At 44.1% G+C, this 19612-nt stretch overlaps 1 protein-coding gene and 1 long non-coding RNA gene across 2 annotated transcripts in view; one reads left to right on the top strand and one right to left on the bottom strand.

The window, feature by feature from the left end:
- Positions 1-19612, bottom strand: part of KIF6 (kinesin family member 6) — a 417374-nt gene that overhangs the window by 98690 nt on the left and 299072 nt on the right. The window contains exons 14-15 of the mRNA XM_081042893.1: positions 17111-17219; positions 199-254 (exon numbers count right to left, since the gene is read on the bottom strand). Of these exons, the coding sequence (XP_080899019.1) occupies positions 199-254; positions 17111-17219 (165 nt within the window). The remainder of the gene's footprint in view (positions 1-198; positions 255-17110; positions 17220-19612) is intronic.
- LOC308494928 overlaps positions 1-19612 on the top strand; it is a 48894-nt gene that overhangs the window by 24714 nt on the left and 4568 nt on the right. Inside the window, exon 2 of the long non-coding RNA XR_013992964.1 lies at positions 15613-15699. This is a non-coding gene — a long non-coding RNA (uncharacterized lncRNA). The remainder of the gene's footprint in view (positions 1-15612; positions 15700-19612) is intronic.

Raw genomic sequence — 19612 nt, 5'->3', positions numbered from 1 at the left:
TTCTAGAGAAAAGAAATTGCTTTTCCTGATGGATGAGGATAGGGATGACAAACTTCCAAGGAAAGGTACTCTCAAAGCAGTGCCCTTGGCAGGGCTCTTCAGAAACTAGGCTCCGTGGCTATTTGGAGGCACATCGTGACCTGATTTTCACTAGGAAAATGGTCTGTGAAATAGGCTTACAGAATATCATCCGCTTACCAATTTTACTTCTTGCTTCATTTATATTTTCTCCCAGGGCCTTTGCTTCAGAAAATCTGAAAGAAAGAAACAAGAGAGTTTAACTTTTTCTCTTCATCCTAAATTATGTTTTAAAAATAACAGATTTCTGAGAGGTCTCTAAAATGTAAAACTTTATTAGAAGACACAAAAGAAAATCTAACTAAATGAAATATATTAGGCTTAAAGATAGAGATAAATTTTGTATTAATTATTGGTATTGTGAATTTTTACTCCTCTACCCAGCATAGAATTTTCATTCTCATATTCACTAATTTACGACTTTCAACTTCTAGTGTTTTCTTATGCAAGGATACCAGAATAAAGCCTGGCTGTAGTCTGTCCGCACTACATGTGCTTTATTACTCATAGTATCGACGTCTTAGAGCCAAGGAATACATATTTAATGGAACGTAAATAACTTTTTTTCTCTGATTATAAAGTCAGATATCGGAGGTCAGCAAGCTATGAGTGGTCAGTAGACAAATCCAGCCCACCACTTGTTTCTGTAAATAAAGTTGTACTGGTACACAGCCACCTCCATCATTTACATATCGTCTATGGCAGCTTTCCTGCTTCCATGGTGTAACAGAGACAGTATGGCCTGCAAAACTGAAAATATTTACTATCTGTCGCCTTACAGAAAAAGTTTGCAGACTCCTGTTATATACGATGTTAAAGCACATTTTGAAAATATAAAAAAACAAGAAAAAAACAACAACTTCCCATATTTTGAGATCTACCCAGTCTTTTTGCTAGCCAGTTTTTATAGAGTGAAGATCATCCCATATATATGATTTTGTGCTTTGATTGTTCTTTTTTTATTAGTTTCACGTGTACAAAACACTGTAATAGTTAGACATTTATCATTTATACCCCTCACACAGTGATAATCCCCTTCCCCATCCACTACCCCTCTAACATCGCACACAGCCGTTACATTTCCACTGTCTCTATTCCTTATGTTGTACTCCACTTCTTTTGACTATATATATTAAATTATAGTTGACATTCATTATTATTCAGCTTCAGCTTCAGGTGTACAGCGCAATGACCAGGCATCTATACCATCCATGAAGTGGTGGTCTCCCTAATAAGACAAGTGTCCATTGGATACCCTACAAAATCTTTACAACATTATTGATTATATTCCCCAAATTGACTTTCATGATCCCGTGGCCATCTTGTGGTTACCGATTGTGCTTTTTAATCCCCTCACCTTCTCCCTTATCCCTACCCACTCTCCCATCTAGCAACCCTCAGATTTTCCTCTATGTCTCTGAGACTGTTCCTGATTAGTTCCTTCATTTATTCTATTCTTTAGATTCCACATATAAGTGAGATCATATGGTATTTGTCTTTCTCTGTCTGATTTATTTCACTTAGCATAATGTTCTCTCAGTCCATCCATATCACTGCAAATGATAAGATTTTGTTCTTCTTTATGGCTGCGAAATACTGTGGTATAAATGTACCACAGTTTCTTAATCCAGTTGTCTACAGATGGGCATTTCAGTTGTTTCTATGTCTTGGCTATTGTGAATAGTGTTGCAATAAATATAGGGGTGCATAGATTTTTTTAAAATTAGTATTTTGGAATTCTCTGGATAGATACCCAAGAGTGAAATTGCTGGTTCATAAGTTAGTTCCATTTTCAATTGTTCAAGATACCTCCATACTGTTTTCCATACTGGCTGCACCAATCTGCAATCCCACCAACAGTGCATGAGGGTTCCCTTTTCTCCACATCCTCGCCAGCACTTGTTTGTTGATTTACTGATAGCCATTCTGACTGGAGTGAGGTGGTATCTCATTGTGGTTTTTGTTTGCATTTCTCTAATGATTAGTGAGATTGAGCCTTTTTTCACATGTCTGTTTGCCATCTGTATGTCCTGTTTAGGAAAATGTCTCTTCATGTCCTCTGCCCATTTCTTTAATTGGATTGTTTTTTTTTTTCTTTTGGTGTTGAGTTGAATTTTCTTTTTTTAAATAAATTTTGGATATTAACCCCTTATAGATATATCACTGACAAATATTTTCTTCTATTCAGTAGGCTTCCTTTTTGTTTTATCGATGGTTTTCTTAGCTGTGAAAAAACTTTTTAGTTTGATGTATTCCCATGTTTATTTTTTCTCTTACTTCCCTTGCCTGAGGGGATATATCAGTAAAAATCTTATTCTGGGTAATGTCTGTAAACTTTCTTCCTATATTTTCTTCTAGGAGTTTTATGGTTTCAGATCTTACATTTAAGTCTTTAAACCATTTTGAATTTATTCTTGTATATGATGTAAGAAGGTGGTTCAGCTTCATTTTTTTGCATGTGTCTGTCCAGGTTTCCTAGCACCATTTATTGAATACACCGTCTTTACCCCACCGTAAATTCTTGCTTCCATTGTTGTACATTAAATGGCAATATAGGCATGGATTTATTTCTGGGCTCTCTATTCTGTTCCATTGATCTATGTGTCTGTTTTTATGCCAGTACCATGCTGTTTTGATTACTATAGCCTTGTGGTATAATTTGATGTCAGGTATTGTGATACCTCTCACTTTGTTCTTATTTCTCAAGATTGCCAAGGCTATCTGGGGTCTTTCATGGTTCCATATAAATTTTAGGATTATATGTTCTATTTCTGTGAAAAATGTCCTTGGCAGTTTGATAGGAATTGCATAGAATCTGTATATTGCCTTAAGCAGTATGGACGTTTTAACAATTTTAATTCTTCCGATCCATGAGCATGGTATGTGTTTCCATCTGTTTGTATCTTATTTAATTTCTCTCTTCAGTGTCTTATAATTTTCTGAGTACAGATCTTTGAGCTCTTTGGTTAAATTTATTCCTAGGTATTTTATAGTCTTTGAAGCAATTGTAAATGGGACTATTTTCTTAATTTCTCCTTCTGATATTTTATTATTGGTATATACAAATGCAACTGATTTCTGAACATTAATTTTGTATCCTGCTACTTTACTAAATTCATTTATCAGTTCTAATAAATTTTTGGTGGAGTCTTTGGGGTTCTCCATATATAGTATCATGTCATGTGCATATAATGACAATTTTCCTTCCTCCTTACAAATTTGGATTCCTTTTATTTCTTTTTCTTGTCCAATTGCTGTGGCTAGAACTTCCAGAACTATGTTGAATAGAAGTGGAGAAAGTCGGCAACCTTGCCTTGTTCCTGATCTTAAGGAAAATGGTTTTAGCTTTTCCCCATTGAATATGATATTTGCTGTGGGTTTATCATATGTGGCCTTTATTATGTTGAGATATGGTCCCTCTATTCCCACTTTTTAAAGAGTTTTTATCATAAATGGCTGCTGGATTTTGTTGAATGCTTTCTCTGCATCTATTGATATGATCACATGATTTTTATTTTTTATTTTGTTAATGTGGTGTATCACAATAATTGATTTGTGGATGTTGAACCAACCCTGCATACCAAGAATGAATCCCACTTGATCATGGTGTATGATCTTTTTAATATATTACTGAATTCTGTTTGCTAATATTTTGTTGAGGATTTCTGCATCTATGCTCATTAGGGATATTGGCCTGTAGTTTTCTTTTTATGTAATGTCTCTGTCTGATTTTGGGATAAAGGTGATAGTGGCTTCGTAAAAAGTGTTTGGGAGCCTTCCCTCCTTCTGGATTTTTTGGCATAGTTTGAGGAAGATAGGTAATAATTCTTTTTTGAATGTTTTATAAAATTCCACTGTAAAGCCATCTGGTCCAGGGCTTTTGTTTGTTGGGAGCTTGTTGATTACTGATTCAATTTCCCTGGCAGTAATCCATCTATTCAGGTTCTCTGTTTCTTCTTGAGTTAGCTTTGCAAGGTTGTATGCTTCTAGAAAATTGTCCACTTCTCTCAGACTGTCTAATTTGTTGGCATATAGTTGCTCATAGTAATTTCTTAAAATTTTTTGTATTTCTGTGGTGTCTGTTCTCACTCCTCTTTCATTTCTGATTTTATTAATTTGGGTCCTCTCTCTCTCTCTTTTGATGAGTCTGGCTAACGGTTTGTCGATTTTGTTTATCTTCTCAAAAAAACAGCTCTTGGAGTCATTGATCTTTTGTATTTTTTTTTTTTTGGTCTCTATTTCATTTATTTCTGCTCTGATCTTTATTATCTCCTTCCTTGTACTCCCTTTGGGCTTATTTTGCTGTTCTTTTCCCAGATCTCGTAAGTGTAAGGATAAACTGTTGATTCATGATTTTTCTTGTTTCTTTAGGTAGGCCTGCATTGCTATGAATTTCCCTCTTAGAACTGCTTTTGATGCATGCCATAGATTTTGGGTCATTGTGTTTTCATTTTCATTTGTCTTGAGATATCTTTTGATTTCTTCCTTGATTTCATTGTTGACCCATTCATTATTTAGTAACATGTTATTCAGCCTCCGTCTATTTGTGTGTCTTCCAGTTTTTTTCCTGTAGTTGACTTCTAATTTCATAGCACTGTGGTCAGGAAAGACACTTGGTATGATTTCAATTTACTTAAATTCATTGAGACTTGTTTTGTGGCCTAACATGTGGTCTATCTTGGAAAAGTTTCCATGTGCGCTTGAGAAGAATGTGTATTCTGCAGCTTTGGGGTGAAATGCTCTGAAAATATCGATTAAATCCAACTGGTCCAGCGTGTCATTTAAGGCCACTGTTCCCATATTTATTTTCCGTCTGAAGGACCTGTCACTTGTTGTCAGAGGTGTGTTGAAGTCCCCTACTATGATAGTGTTACTGTTGATCTCTGTCTTTATGTCAGTCAATATCTGTTTTATATATTTAGGTGCTCCTATATTAGGTGCATAGATGTTTACTAGGGTTATGTCCTCTTGTTGGAGCGATCCCTTTATTATTATGTAGTGCCCATCTTTGTCTTTTAATATATTCTTCATTTTAAAGTCTATTTTGTCAGATATAAGTAATGCAACTCCAGCTTTTTCCTCGTTTCCATTTGCATGAAATATCTTACGCCAAGCCTTCACTTTCAGCCTTCGTGTGTCTTTTGATCTGAGGTGAGTCTCTTGTATACAGCATATACAAGGGTCTTTCTTCCTCATCCACTCAGCCACCCTATGTCTCTTGATTGGAGCATTTAATCCGTTTACATTTAAAGTGATTATTAATAGGTACATAGTTATTGCCATTTTGTTATTTGTATTTCTGGTCTTCATTAGTTAGATTGTTTTCATCTTTCTTCTGTTTACAGAAGCCCTTCTAACATTTCCTGCAGTGCTGGCTTGGTAGTAATGAATTTCTTTAGCTTATTGTTTTCTGGAAAGCTCTGTATCTCTCCTTCAATTTTAAACGATAGCATTGCTGGATAAAGCAATCTAGGTTGTGGGCCTTTGTTTGGGCGATCTCTGTTAACTTGTCTTCTCAATTGCTGATTCGATCCTCTGCCTCATTTAACCTGATGGTAATTCCTTCAAGTTTGTTCTTTATTTCGGTTATTGTATTCTTTAGTTCTAACTGGTTGTTCTTTATGATTTCTGTATCCTTCTTTATGTTGTCACTAAGCTCCTTTAACATTCTTACCATCAGTATTCTGAACTCTGTCTCTCTGATAGCTTGGTTACCTCTATTTCATTTGGTTCCACTTCTGGAGGTTTCTTCTGTTCTTTTATTTGGGACATGTTTCTTTGTTTCCTCATTCTGGCTGACTCTCTGTGTTTGCTTCGATGTATTAGGTAGATCCCCTAGGGTTCTTGGTCTTTGCTGGGTTATCTTATGTAACATGTGTCCTTTATATTTGACTTATACCACTTCCCTATTCTCCTGTGCATGTGCTCCAAAGGTGACCCTTGTGGTGTGTGTATTATCCTGTTAAAGTTGAGCTCTAATTGCTTTTGGCTTGTCAGTAGGTGTGATTGACTCCTAGGCTGACTAGTTGTGAGTATTGGCTCTGCCTGTAGTGGATGAGCTGCTGTGTGAGGGTTGACTGCTCAGATGGGGCATGGCCCCTGTGGCCTCTTGTGCCTATAGAGAATTCCCTATGTGTGTGTCACTTGTAGGTCAAATGTGGTAACACTCTGGTTTGGTCTGAAGTTGGCCTCTGGGTATGTTGAATCTTGTGCCTCTTGGGCTGGGCCCTGATATAGGGCAATTTCAGAACAAAGCAAATCACCAAGCACAACAACAACAACAATAACAACAAAGAAAAACCAGATACACTCACATGTAAAAACAACTGATAACCCACACTCAACACAGGCAAAAATATCAAAAATACAGAAGAGAAAAAAAAAAAAAAAGAAAAAACAGCAGCACTAGTCTTGGCTTAAGCCTACCCAACAATCTCCAGGTTGTCCTCTGCTATACAAAGAGTCTGCGTCCTGTGGAGGCAGAGCCGGCCACCTGGCGCCCATAGTGTCCCTGGCACTGCAGTTCTAGATGAGTGGGGCTGTGGGTTGTGGATGGTAGTTTTTACAAAGTCAGTGCAGTTTCTGCTCTTGCCTGCACATAACGTGCTCTGAGAGCACCACAGCCATCCATGGGGGTAGGTTTATTCCCTGTGCCCAGGGCTCCTGAGTCTTAGGGCACTTCTTCTGCCCGGTGGTGTGGAGGGTACGAGATTTCTGAACTGCTGAACGTCTAGAGCTGCCTCTGCCACCTGCTGTTGACCTCTGTGTGTGTCTCTGTAGCTGTAGGTGTCCTGCGCTACAGGCCAGAAAAGGTGGGCGCTGGGAAGGGAGGTGTCTTCTGTTTCCCAGCCCAGTAGTGTCATACTCTTCCCAGCCTCTTCCCTAGGTCACAGCTGTAAAGTGGCATTTTCTAGGTCCTGAGCACTACAGTGCCTCTGTAATCTGACACTACTCGTCAGTTCAGGGGCCAGCTTGAGACTCTGGAAGGGCGGGGGTAGGATTGCTGTGGGAGAGTGGGGGGAGGGGCCCAGGTTTGCCTTTAGTCTTTTTTGTCCCACCTAGGGCCCAGGTAGAGATCTTAGCTGAGGTTACTGCCTCAAACACTAGATGCTGGATATGCTGCTCTTTCAACAGGAGAGATCAGCTGTGGGATGCAGAGAAAGAGCATCCCCCAAGTGTCCTGGCTCTTGTGATCTATGTTCTGTGACCTGAGGCCTCCGCGTCCTGGCAGCTATGGATGCAGGCCGGGTCTCTGCACCGCTCCCTTCCCTTTTCCCCTGCTTGCTCAGTTTGCCCACATTCAAGTTAATCCTAGTGCGAGTCTCTTAGCTGTTCTGTGTGATGAGCAGAAAGTCCTCTGATGGAGTATAGATGTTCAATTTGTGGTAAGTTCCGGAGGAGAACTCAAGAAGACCACTTTGCTGCCGCCATTCCTATGATGTCACCCCTCTGGTGTTTTTTTTACTTAGCATTGTAACATTAATCATTCCCCACGTCATTAGAAACTTCTCCATTATCTTTGATGGCTGCCTACTAGCTAGCAGATGATTGTGCTGTTGTTTACTTAATGGGTCCTCCATGTTTCCCCACAAATACTTGTGAGACAATCAGGGAGAGCCCAACCTTGTGTGGGAGAAGAATGTATGAGAAACATGCTGCACAGAACCTTATGAAATGATAGTAGCTCTCCCATCTTCTTCTTTCTGCCCTGAAATTTAAGAGGCAACTGAAAAATCTATGAAACAAGTACATGATATGTGGCTATAGTAAAGCACTGTGCTACGTGCCCAACACTGGCCAGGCCATTAGAATGACTAGGGAGGGGCCAATCCATGAGTGGGGAGTAGTCAGGAAATCTTCACGTACAAGGTAGGATTGACTGGGTTTTATGGGTGTGTAAGAGATTTTAGAAAAAATATTATGGAAATTTCCAAATATACACAAAATAGAGAGAATGACAGAACGTACACTCCCATACCTACCATCATATTTCATTAATTGGCAACATGTGGCCAATTTGATTTTTCACTCCCTCCTCTGTCCCCATCCTCTCCCCACCTCCCCAATGCTTCTGGATTCCAGTATATCCCATAAATTGTTTCATCCATAAATGCTTTCGTTGAGCAGGATTTTGTTAGAGGAAGTAGAGAGGAGGGTATTCCAGGCAGAGGAACGACATGCCATGACTGCTCTGTGCTTGATGAAAAACAGTGTGAGTGATATCACTGCTATTTACCGAATCTGTCTTCCTGGCCTGTGACCACAGGCAGGAAGTTTCCAGGGAAGGAGACGAAATTTTCTCTCAATGTTAGGCTTCTTGGGACTCCACCCCTGGTTCCCTCATTAAGAGTGTTCATCATGGAGTATGCATGTCCTCTCTTCAGCTAAGGCTCGTTCCCTTCCGGAGAGAAGTGCAGTTCCATTTGATGCCATTCAGATTGAATTCGGTTCAGCAGACATTCCTATGATGTGTAGGTTACTGTGCTGGGCTCTGTGGGGTCACACGGGCCTTTGCTGGGCAGCCATCATCTGAAGTTTGGTCCAGGCCACTCAGAAGATGAGGACTATCTTTATACTTTAAGCTCTGCATGTGGAGATGCCTCCATGTCTGTCTCCATGACCTAGGATTTTGTAGGATTTGATCACCCTTCATTGCTCAATGAATGATTCCTCTTACTGCCAGTTCTGTAGAATTCTGGAAGCTTTCGACTCTTTGGAATAAGGAAAATACAAGAGCAAGGCTGCAAGTCTGCTGAAATTCATGTCAGTGCTGGAGGAAAGCAGAACAGAGATAGAAAAGAGAAGATACCACAGGCAGAATAGGCCATCTCCACAGCGGCACTGTTTAGAGAAGCCCTGATAGGCCTGGGATAGAAAGCTCCCTCATCCTCGCACGCCCACCACCTTGGCAGTGCCCAGAGGTGTCCAGGGGCCATGGCGGAGGGAGCTGCTTAGTGCTGTAGTCAATGCTCTCCAAAGAACCACCCTGCAGCGGGCCTGGCAGACAGCTGTGAGCTGTTCCAGTCCCTTCTCTGCAGCCCAGTGCCAAGCTTAAAAGGGTTTACCCACTGAAGAGGTGTGGGCTGAGCGCTGTCCTGTGTTCATGAGACCATTTTTCCCTTCATTCTGTAGTTGTCATCACTCCAGGCTACCACACCCACATGCATTCCCGATCCCTGGTTGTCAAGACAAACTCTTTCCTAAGGAAACCCAGCCCTGAGGGACAAGAGGGAGTGGTGTAAAAGGAGCCGGGAGAGATGAGAAGGGAAAGCAGGTGATGCCAAATTGCTGAGAAAGGAGGGGAGCCCCCCAGTTCTGCCACTTTCTTCCTTGCCCACCCTGCACCTCCAGGCCTTGCCAGCGGGTCTCCCTTGGTCCCACTCCCTCCCCTTTCCACCTGCCTCTGTGTAAGTCCTGCTCATCCAGAGTTGACTCTGACCCCTGACCTTCTGAAAGAGGCACATTTTCATTAATGACATGGCTCAGGGAACCAGTGTGTGACCAAGGCGGTGAACCTGCGCTGATTGTCCCTGGGGCATGCTGCACCCTGGACAATATCCTCAGCTGAGGCTACACTGGTGAGGAGGCGTGGCCCTTGAGGAGGGCCAGGTAAGAAGGCTCTGGGACTCAACCAGAACATCTGTGAGCCCCCAAGGGTCTGTCACTCCTGGTGCTCAAGTGTTCCTACTGGCTGTGTGGCTCACACTGAGGCGTTGCTGGTACAGCTCTGGGCTGGCAGGCACAGAACCTGCCTACCTTGGGCCAAGGCCTGGGTTTGGAAGGGTGCAGTGCTCTGGCCGGTCTCTCACAGCTGCCTTCCTGAGATAGCTAGCCTCCACAGATCCAGCTGCACGCACTGTGCGCACCCACTGTGTGTCCAGCACTGTGCTGACGACCACTGTCCCCACAGGGAACGCATTCTCTTTCACTGGCTTCCATGTGCGATCACCTGGCTCTCCTGGGTTTCACCCCTCTCTCCTTGGCTGCTCCCTTTCAGTCTCCTTGGAAGGGTCTTCTACCGCAGGCTGTTGCTTAGATGTTGGTAAGTGTCAGGGTTTTGACCTAGCCCTGTCCTCACGTTACTATTCTCTCTGGGTCTTCCTCACGCCAGTGCCTTCATTTGTGATTTCTGCTGACATCTCTCAAATCTCCACCTCAGCCCTGCTGATTTCCTGACCCCGTATCCAGCTGCCCATCGGATGTCCTGGCAGATACCTCACATTCACTGTCTCCCAAGCAGAACTGATGACTTTCCCTGAAGACCTCCCACCTTTCTCCTATCTTTCCTCATCCCATCCTTTGCCTCGCTTCCATTAGCCCCTTCACTCAATTGTGGAGTCGCATCCATTCTACACGCTCAGTATCTATCATAACATTCCACTTCGCTTGACTCCTACTTGGCCTTAGAGAAGAAGCTGTCACCTCTTTCCCAGGTTACTTCGAGGACTGCTTGCAACCTCCTTCAGGCTACTTCCCACAATTTAGCTGCGGGGCACTTTCTTCAATGCAAACTTGATTTTGTTATTATCCTGCTTAAAACTCTTCAAGGGCTGCCCGGTGACATCAGGACAAAGTCCACATTCCTTAGCCCTGATAACTAGACTCCTCAGCTCTGGCTCCTGCTGATTTCTCCAGGTTCTTCTTTGCCTTTCTAGGCTGAATTGCTTTCACTTCCATCAAGTGTCACACTCTCTCTCTCACCTTAGGGCTGTTCCCTTTGCTTGGAACCTCTCTCTTCACCTGGCTAGTTTGTACCTAATCCCTCAGTTTCAGCTGAGATGTCTCTTACTCTGAACCACTTCCTAGGACCATGCAAGGTGGCCATAGGTGTCACCGTACTGCTCCACAGCACCCTGAACTGTCCTCACAGGCAGACAGCATGCTGCAATGGACCTGCTTTTTTTTTTTTTTTTTTTTAAGATTTTATTGGGGAAGGGGAACAGGACTTTATTGGGGAACAATGTGTACTTCCAGGACTTTTTTTTTTTCCAAGTTATGTTGCTGTCCTTTCAGTCTTAGCTGTGGAGGGTGCCGTTCAGCTTCAAGTTGTTGTCCTTTCAGTCTTAGTTGTGGAAGGCGCAGCTCAGCTCCAGGTCCAGTTGCGGGTGCCAGTTGCAGGGGGCGCAGCCCACCATCCCTTGGGGGAGTCTAACTGGCAACTGAGCCATCCGGGAGCTCAGCGGCAGCTCAGCTCAAGGTGCCGTGTTCAATCTTAGTTGCAGGGGGCGGAGCCTCCCATCCCTGGCGGGACTTGAGGAGTTGAACTGGCAACCTTGTGGTTGAGAGCCCACTGGCCCATGTGGGAATTGAACCGGCAGCCTTCAGAGTTAGGAGCACGAAGCTCCAACCAGGGCCGGCCTGGGATTGCCTGTTTACTTCTTTGTTTCCCTTTCGATATCTTAAGTTCCGTGAGGATAGTGAGCACATCTGTTTAATTCACTCTTATATTCCTGGAGCTTAGAATGGGCTCTTACTGAGTAAGCATTCCGGAAATTGCAGATTAAAGGAAGCAACACGTGAGCGAGCACGTGTACACAGGCAGCGTGAGCAATGTGGAGAGCATTGGACTGGGAGTCAGAGACCTGGATTCTAACTCCCACTCCACCTCTTAACAGCTGGATCTCAGATTCCTCATTTCTGAGCTTAGGATGAGATGCCTCTCAGGGCTGGGCTGATGTGGAAAGTTCCCAGGTGCAAGTGTGCTTTGGGACTGTGAAGCATGACCACTGCCTGGCTGTGTCGGAACCCCGGGGGCATGGGACGAACTGTGAGGTGGGATTGCACGTTGGAAACAGTAACCACAGACAATAATGGATAAGCATCATCCTGTCAGCAAACCAAAAAGTCAGAAGGGAAACTTGCAAGTCAATGGTGAAGGTCACCCAAGACAGCTGCCAAGTTCTTCATCTTCAAAGGGAATGAAAAAGATGGGGGATTGAGACAGAATCTCAGGTAACTTCCTAGACCAGCTCCTGGGAGAATCCCACCTTGCCCAGGGTGTGCGTCAGGCAGAGACGAAAGTCATCACTGGGGGAGCCGCTGAGGAAGCCCAAAGCCTGGTTTTGCACCAGGGCAATTAGAAACACAGACAATTTAGTGGGCAGCATGGGCAGCTGCTGCTTTAACCTAGCGGGCCACCTTTCACTTCCCTTACACTATAAAAAAAATTCCAATATTTCTTTTCTATTTCACCTCATTCCCCCGTTAGGATGGCTCCCTTCTCTCATCTGGTGTGGAGCAGTTCCTTCCTTGACTCTCAAGAAGCCTGCTGCTGCATTCTCTTACTTCTAGTTAGCTACAGCCTTCTCAAGCAGTTTTCTTGACTGCTAAGATTTCTCAAAGTCAATTTCAAATTGTCAATCTCAAGCAAAAGAGTGCTTTTGAGTATCATTTGTGAGGCCAGCACTGTTTTAAGAACTGTGGGGAGGCTGAGAAGATTCTAATCTAATCTCTGCTCTCAGAGTGTATAATTCTAGTGCAGGAGACAAGAGGTAGGTAGAAAAAAAACAAATGGAAAAATAATAAAGGTTAAAATTGAAGTCTAATGGGAACCAGGGAACTCCTATTTGTCATGGATGTTATTTCCAGATGGTGCCATGAGATTTCTCTCCACCCTCGGTCCAGTTTTCCTGTTGGTTTTAGAGTGCTGTTCTATTTTATGTCTGAAGGATCCAACTGAGTAAAGGGGCGCTTTTCCCGGTTTATTCATATTATCAGCGCCCTTTTTCCAACTGCAGTTAATCTCCCTGTTTATGTCTGCTTTTGTTATTTAATGGCACTCTGTGAGTGAGTGACTCAATTTGTAGGTAAGATCTGCCACAAAAGAAAGTTAGCTGTGTGTTGCCTGGGCACTGGTGTTTGCCTAGCATGGGCTTTCCAGCCCCTCTTCATATTGTTATATACTATGAGAGTGAATCATGCCTGAAAAATGAAGTGATTTTCAATTGCAATTGTCTTCTACTGAAAAATCCGGCTTAAGAATCGGCTCACATGCTGTAGTTCAGTGAAGGGCAAATGTCCTGTTAACATCTTGTTAATAGGGCCAACATCTTGTTTCTGTTGTCACAGGCAGGCAGCATAGTTTTCCCCTGATAGGGCCAGAGCTGGGGGAGGCTAGAAATCCCCTGTGAGGGCAGTAAAGGGTGCAGGTAAGAAGAGGAAGAAAACCCTTCTATTAAGTAACACAGACGTAGTGCCCTCCTGCAACTCTAAAGCAACTCTTGCACTCTTGGGGAGCTGGGGGAGTTAGAAGGGATGGTGGGTCACCAAGAGTCCCTACATTTAAGCTTTGAACCTACATACGATGGGCTAGAGAGGCTGAGCTGGCCCGAGGCTCAGATGTGGGGGCAATTAGTCCTGAGTCCCTCTTTCGTGGATTTTGCCAATGTGATGTCGCCACATTAGAATCATCAGAGAGCAGAGTTATTTGATATGAGAAGTAGGGATAAAATGATAATGCAGGCCACTGGGTCCTGGTTGCCGAGGACTAGGAGAAAGGTGAGACAAGGTAGAGTGAGTAGACTTTGGTCATTTAATACCATCCTGAGTAAAACCCTGCTGGTGCATGTCTGTGTTCCCAGGACTAGCCAGTCCTCCCGAGATGGTCCCCGTGATGCTTCTGGTCACTAGCGGGAATGGGAACAGATGTGTAGGGGCAGTCAGGTTACTGTGGACTGTTTTCTAAAGTAAGGGTGGCACGGGGGTCGCCCCTATGTGCATCTGTGGGGCCTTATTTTGATGTCTGTAGGAAAACTGGCTCACAGCTATTTGTTTTCATATAGAAACATTTTCTCTTAGTCTTCTATCTTAAGCAGTTATGAGCATGTCATAGAATAATTGAATATGCGCCATGAAAGCAAACCAAAACTTCCATCCTTAGAAAGGGGTAGGTCCTAGGTTGTACCCCCAAGGACCAAATATTCCTTCAATGATTTTTATTACAGTAACATTAAAGAGATGTAGACATTTTTTTAAAAAAATGTGGGCTGGTCTCCTGACTTTCCACTTGACTTACAAAGACTGATTTACTACTGGGTAAACCTTTTTTTAAAAGAAAGCTTTGTGTGAGTTTCATTAATTCCCTTGCTCTATGATCTCAGGGAAGATAGGACCTCCAGTATTATCAACCCATCCTGCTTGATTAAGATGTGTTTAAAACCAAAAGCACATTTGTCACATGGGTTATCAGAGCTGCTGAACTAGAGTTTAGTGAGCTCTGTATCAGAAGGCTTAGAAAGACCACAATACCCACATCTCTTAAGACTACCACCCTGACCCCCCACCTTCCCGCTGGAAACACACCTAAACTCAAGGGTACAAACCAGAACCAGGAACCATGCCAATTCTAGAATAAGAAAGTTGAAGTAGTACATTCTTCCTCAGCCAGTGGTTCTTAAGCATGAGTGTGCAAAAGAATCACTTGGCAACTGTTTTTACCTGAAGAGTTTCTGAGATCCTACCTCAGAGCTTCTGGACCTCAAGGTATGTGGACACTGTCCAGCCAGTGGTTTTCAAATCTGGTTGCATGTTGGACTCTTCAAACAAAATGCAGCTCAGGCTCTACCTAATTAAGTTAGACCATCTGTGGCGTTAGGCTGAGGGTCGGTAGCTTACAAGCTCCGTGGTCATTTTAACATCAAGCCAGGGTTATAAGGCACTGGTGTAAGCTCTGAAGCCTTAGGTAGCGACATAGCTTAAGGGCACTTTGGAAGCCCTTATTGGATGAGGCAGCTGTTGTCTAGTTTGACATGATTATCTTCAGACACACAAGGTATCCTGCTCCAACACATCCAACTGACTATACTATACATATGAGTACATGGCTAACACCATGGCAAAGCATTAGAAGGTTTGTGAAACTGCTGGATTTGCGTGGAGGTGCACAGGTACATTTTTTTTAGGGAGAGAGTTCTCATCTTTCAGTAAATTCACTTTATTTTCTCCCCCACCCCTTGTTTTATTCATTTATTCATTTAAATCCGAGTCTTGGTCCCATTGTCTTCTCCACAAAGGTAACCATTTTATGGTTAAAGTATGTTAAAGTTTATCTTTCTGTTTGGCTGGTTTTCTTTGGTGTTCACGTGTTTACAAGGTACATAAATTGTGTGTTCTTAGTGTGATCCTTGCTAGTATGTGTACATTAATCCATGAATCCAACCTATGGAAGCCCTTCTCTCTACTTCCCCAGGAGTGGACACCCAGAAGCCTTCTAAGTCTCCTTGGCCACAAACAGAGGTGCCCTAGGAATTGTCGTATGTGTCTCCTTCTGAACCATGAGAACTTGGGAGGTACATCCAGAACTGGAATTGCTCGGTCACGGGGGTGCATACCCTTCTTTGGACTAAAGAGGGTTGCACTGCGCTCCAGACGGCTGTTCCTGGCTACACACCTATCACCTTCACTGTGCACCTAAAGTGATCTGCGATTCCCACCAACTCCCTCCACTCCCCGACCCCGCCCGAGTGTGAGCGCTGTGGTTAACCGTCCAAGCTGGGCCCTCAATGCTGAATGCCTTTCCTTGCTTTTTTTTTCCAGGTCGGCCTTCTTTCTCATTCCCGGGGCAGTTGTATTAAACCTTCATCACCATCCTCAAGTCTCTGGTTCTGCCTCAACTCTCACAGAGTAAGAAGAGATCACCTTTAATCTTCTCCCTCCACTTCTGAATGTAGCAATGTCAGCCCCATCTTGCTTTGTTGTTTTATTCAGGCCTCCTTCCCGGCTCAGCTCCTCTGATCTTTTGATTCCCTCCTGACTGGACTCCCTGAAGCCTTGCTGTGTCAGTCTTTTCCTTGCTCGGCTCTCTCTCTCTCGCCACTGGCTTGCTTCTGCAGCCTTCGGCCTTGGCCCATTCTCTCCTATTCTGAAACAAACCTTCCCTCTCCTTAAGCTACCTCCCTGCCACCCCCCCCCTACTTTTTCTTTTTAAAAGTGTTTTTATCTATCACAAATTTTTTGAACAATTGTTTGCTCTCTTTCTCGATTTGTTCAATTTCTTCTCACTTGCTCCTTCACTCCCAACACTCCAAACCCTGGTCTTTTAGTTACTAACTCTGTGCACTTTCCAGCTCCTCCTGCTTATTTCTTTGCAGCATCGACACCATGGGCAACATGCTTCTTCTTGGAGCCGTCTCTCCTCTTGGTTTTCAGGACAATAATTTCTCCTGGTCCCCCTTCTCTCTTTGCTTGTTCTCAGTGCCCGTCGTGGCCTCCATTTCCTCTCCGTTTCCACTAAAGCTTTCCCCTATGGTTCTACCCTGCAGACCCTTGCACTTCCAAATGATTTCCTGAGAGAGCTCATCTACTTCTCAAGCTTCCTCGAACTGTCATTTATAAGCATGTAACTGACTTTCACTCTCATTTTAAGTCAACCAATAGTTTTTGGAAATTTACTGTGTGCTATGATCCAGAGTCACAAGTGACATATAAGCATTCACAGTCCAGCACTGCCCCTTCTGAGCTCTAGCACCATAAGTCCGGGAGTCTTTCTGTTTGCTACAGTTTGAGGAAAATGTGTCTAATTCATGGGTTAGCTGCAACATGTCAGCAGATGATGCCGCCTGCTCTGCTTCCGGCCTGCAGAACGCACACACCTAAGGCCTCTGGGTCACAAGGTGTGTGTGTACAAATTTCCTTTGACTAAGAAGTACAGGACTGCTCTTCAGAACAGCTGGAGGGCCTGGAGTTCTAGGACTATAATTTTGCCCATAGATTTTTTTTCTCTGCCTTTGGAACAGGAAGATATTGAGAGTCACAAGCCGATGAGAATGAATGTATGGTGTGAGGAGTGTATACCAAGTTAGGGCTGCCAGTAACCGCCCCTGCCCTAATGGTGCTACCCAGAAGTACCGGCATGATGAGGCTTCCACATCTGAGAGAATCATACCGGGCTGATGGAATTCAATGTGAAACTGAATAAAGGCCGTGCCTTCCTTTGAGACATTAGGTTGGGCAGATGAAGGAGGACAGAAGCAAGTTTCCTCCAGGCTGGCCCGGATAAGCCCTGGGGACCAGCTGCTCGCTGAACCAGCCTTACCTCTGTTTCAGAATCTGTTTGTTGTCTGCGATGGTAATGCTGTCAGCGTGGTCCCTCTTGAAGATTTCAAAAGCCTCCTGGCGTCCTAATGACATCTCTTCTCTCATCCCTGTGGGAGACACAGGGAAATGGCCTCAGTCACAGCATCAGGATCCCATTAACTTCATTGTCACTTTAGTGAGACCACAAAGCCAGCCCTGGCTCCAGCTCTGAGAGGCCCAGAGCAGAGAGGCTCCTGACCAGACAGGTGGCCCCGGGCTCTTCCAGCTGGCGGCCAACCCACAGAGGAGGCCCTGGCAGCGACACCCACTGCACGCTGTAGGGCTGCGCCTGCACATCCATGTGACGTGTGGGGGGTGGAGTTTGGAATGTCTGGTCAAAGGAAATGAAAGCCAGAGTGCCAAGCCCTGGATTGCCAGGAACATCTGCAAATGTACTTTCTGCCATCGTTCAGTGCCACATTTCTCCGTTTTCCTGTCATGCCCCATTTTGGTCTTCTGTTAAAGTTCACCCTGAATTTCCAGGGATTTAGTTAAAAGAAGTATAATCCAGACTGAAAGATTTAGAGTCGAGAAAATTCTGCTCGCAGTCACCGTACAATGACTCATCCCTGTTTTCTGTGGCTAGTGGGGCCTCCGTTCTTACTTGGGAGTTAGAGTCTCAAACGCAAGACCCAGGAGCAGATGCTGGTGAAGGTCCCTAGTTTATGTCTAAACTTGCATCACTATTGCCACGACAGACTAATCCTCGCTGCTAGGCCCTGCTCTGGGGCCAAATTCTGAAACTCAGAGACAGAAGGGGCAGTGCCCTTGGAGGAAGTAGTTGGCATTCTTGCAACAAGGCCCTCTTCCTCACTCCTCCCAGGGTGAGGGTCAATGCAGGTGTGTGCCTGGGACTCTGCATGAGAGCAGAATTCATAGTTAAATTTTGGATAAATCTACAGAGCCATTTTTTTAATTCCTCTGCCCTTGGTTCCTTTTTCGATGTTATACTTATCACTGAAGCCCTGGATGAGTGTGAACACCTCCATGGAACTTTCCCCAAGGCCCAGACAGAACAAATCCTCCCTCCACCATGTACCCATCGATGCCTCCGGAACATGCACAGCCTAGGAGACTCCGTCACTTTACATGACAATTCTTTCTGGTAAAAGATAAATTTCTCTGGGGAGGGGAGTGCAGATAATATTTTTTGGTGACTTTTTGGCGTCTTGTTCAATGATTGGCATTTAGAATGTGCTCAACATATATCTGTTATATGAATCAAGTCAAGAATGAACTGGGAGTGATGAGGAGACTTGCTGTTATTGCCTTAGGAAAATGGTCCAGGGCTACAGGGGTTCACGTGGAAGCCTAGGGTTGCAGAGATGCATTCATATGGGCCACATCTCCTCTTGCCTGGAAAAAACCCGCTGAATCCCATCACTAAGCCTTAGGGTGAGTAACTGGACCAGCCCATCTGACACCAATTTAATGATTACTGTTGATAAAAATAGCACCATGAAGAATGTCTGAATGGTGAGGCCCACATAGACACCCCACCCTGTTCCATCAGAAGCAAATGGATACAGCTCAGTTCTATCTCCACATCTGCCCTGCACACTCCAGAGTCGGGGGTGGGATGGGGCTGGGAACACGTTTGTTTGAGACTCGGAAAGACAAGCTCTGATGCACGAGAGACATTGATCAGAGGGATCTTTTCTTCTACCAGGAACCAAGGGACTCACTCCATGCCTCTCCCCTGTCTCTGGTCTGTGCCCATTTTAACAATGTATGATGCCTTTCACTGCATAATAAAATAACAACAGAGCATAAAGGGAACAAGTCTCTTGGAATAGAGTCAGGGAAGAGAGAAGCTGTTTACAAGCCACATTGGAACCTGCCTGTGAGATCCCCGAATTGCCTCCCACAGAGGAGGTGATGAGGTTTCCACCGACCAGTAGTGGCGGTGGGTGGAGGTGGTGGTGCAGGATAGAGGGTTGCTCAAAATGCTGTAGTGAAGGAGAAGCATTTATGGCCTTTTCTCTCCCAGGTTCTGCTTTCTTTTAGAGCTGACAGTCCGAACTGCTAGCTGGGTGGGAAGGCCAAGTTGAGGTTTTTCAGCACGCAAGGTACTGTTAGAGCAGTAAGTCCTAGATAAACCTACAATCAGTTGAAAACCCCACTGGATCTTCCATGAGGTGTGGAGGTCACTGGGCAGTGGGAGCAGAAGGACATTGGCTACATGGAAGAGATAAGCCCAGGAAGGTAGTTTGGGATCATTTTGCAGAGAAAATGGAAGGTCTTGCTAAGAAATTTGGGGCCAGCACGATACCATATATATAAAAATCACCCATGTTTAAAGACTTAACATTTAGTAAAGTACACATTATGGAAGCATTTCATACTTTTGGTGATTTAAAAGGCATTCGGGGTCTTGCAGTGCCGTGGGTTTATTGCCGGGAACATGGTCTTGGTTTTCCTCTGGCTATAATGGAGAAAGTATTCTGGAGTTGGAGTTCTT

The sequence above is a fragment of the Rhinolophus hipposideros genome, assembly GCF_964194185.1.
Source record: "Rhinolophus hipposideros genome assembly, chromosome: 3".
NCBI lineage: Eukaryota > Metazoa > Chordata > Mammalia > Chiroptera > Rhinolophidae > Rhinolophus > Rhinolophus hipposideros.
The sequence above is the reverse complement of the archived record's forward strand: the minus strand, read 5'-3'. Positions and strand labels throughout refer to the sequence as shown.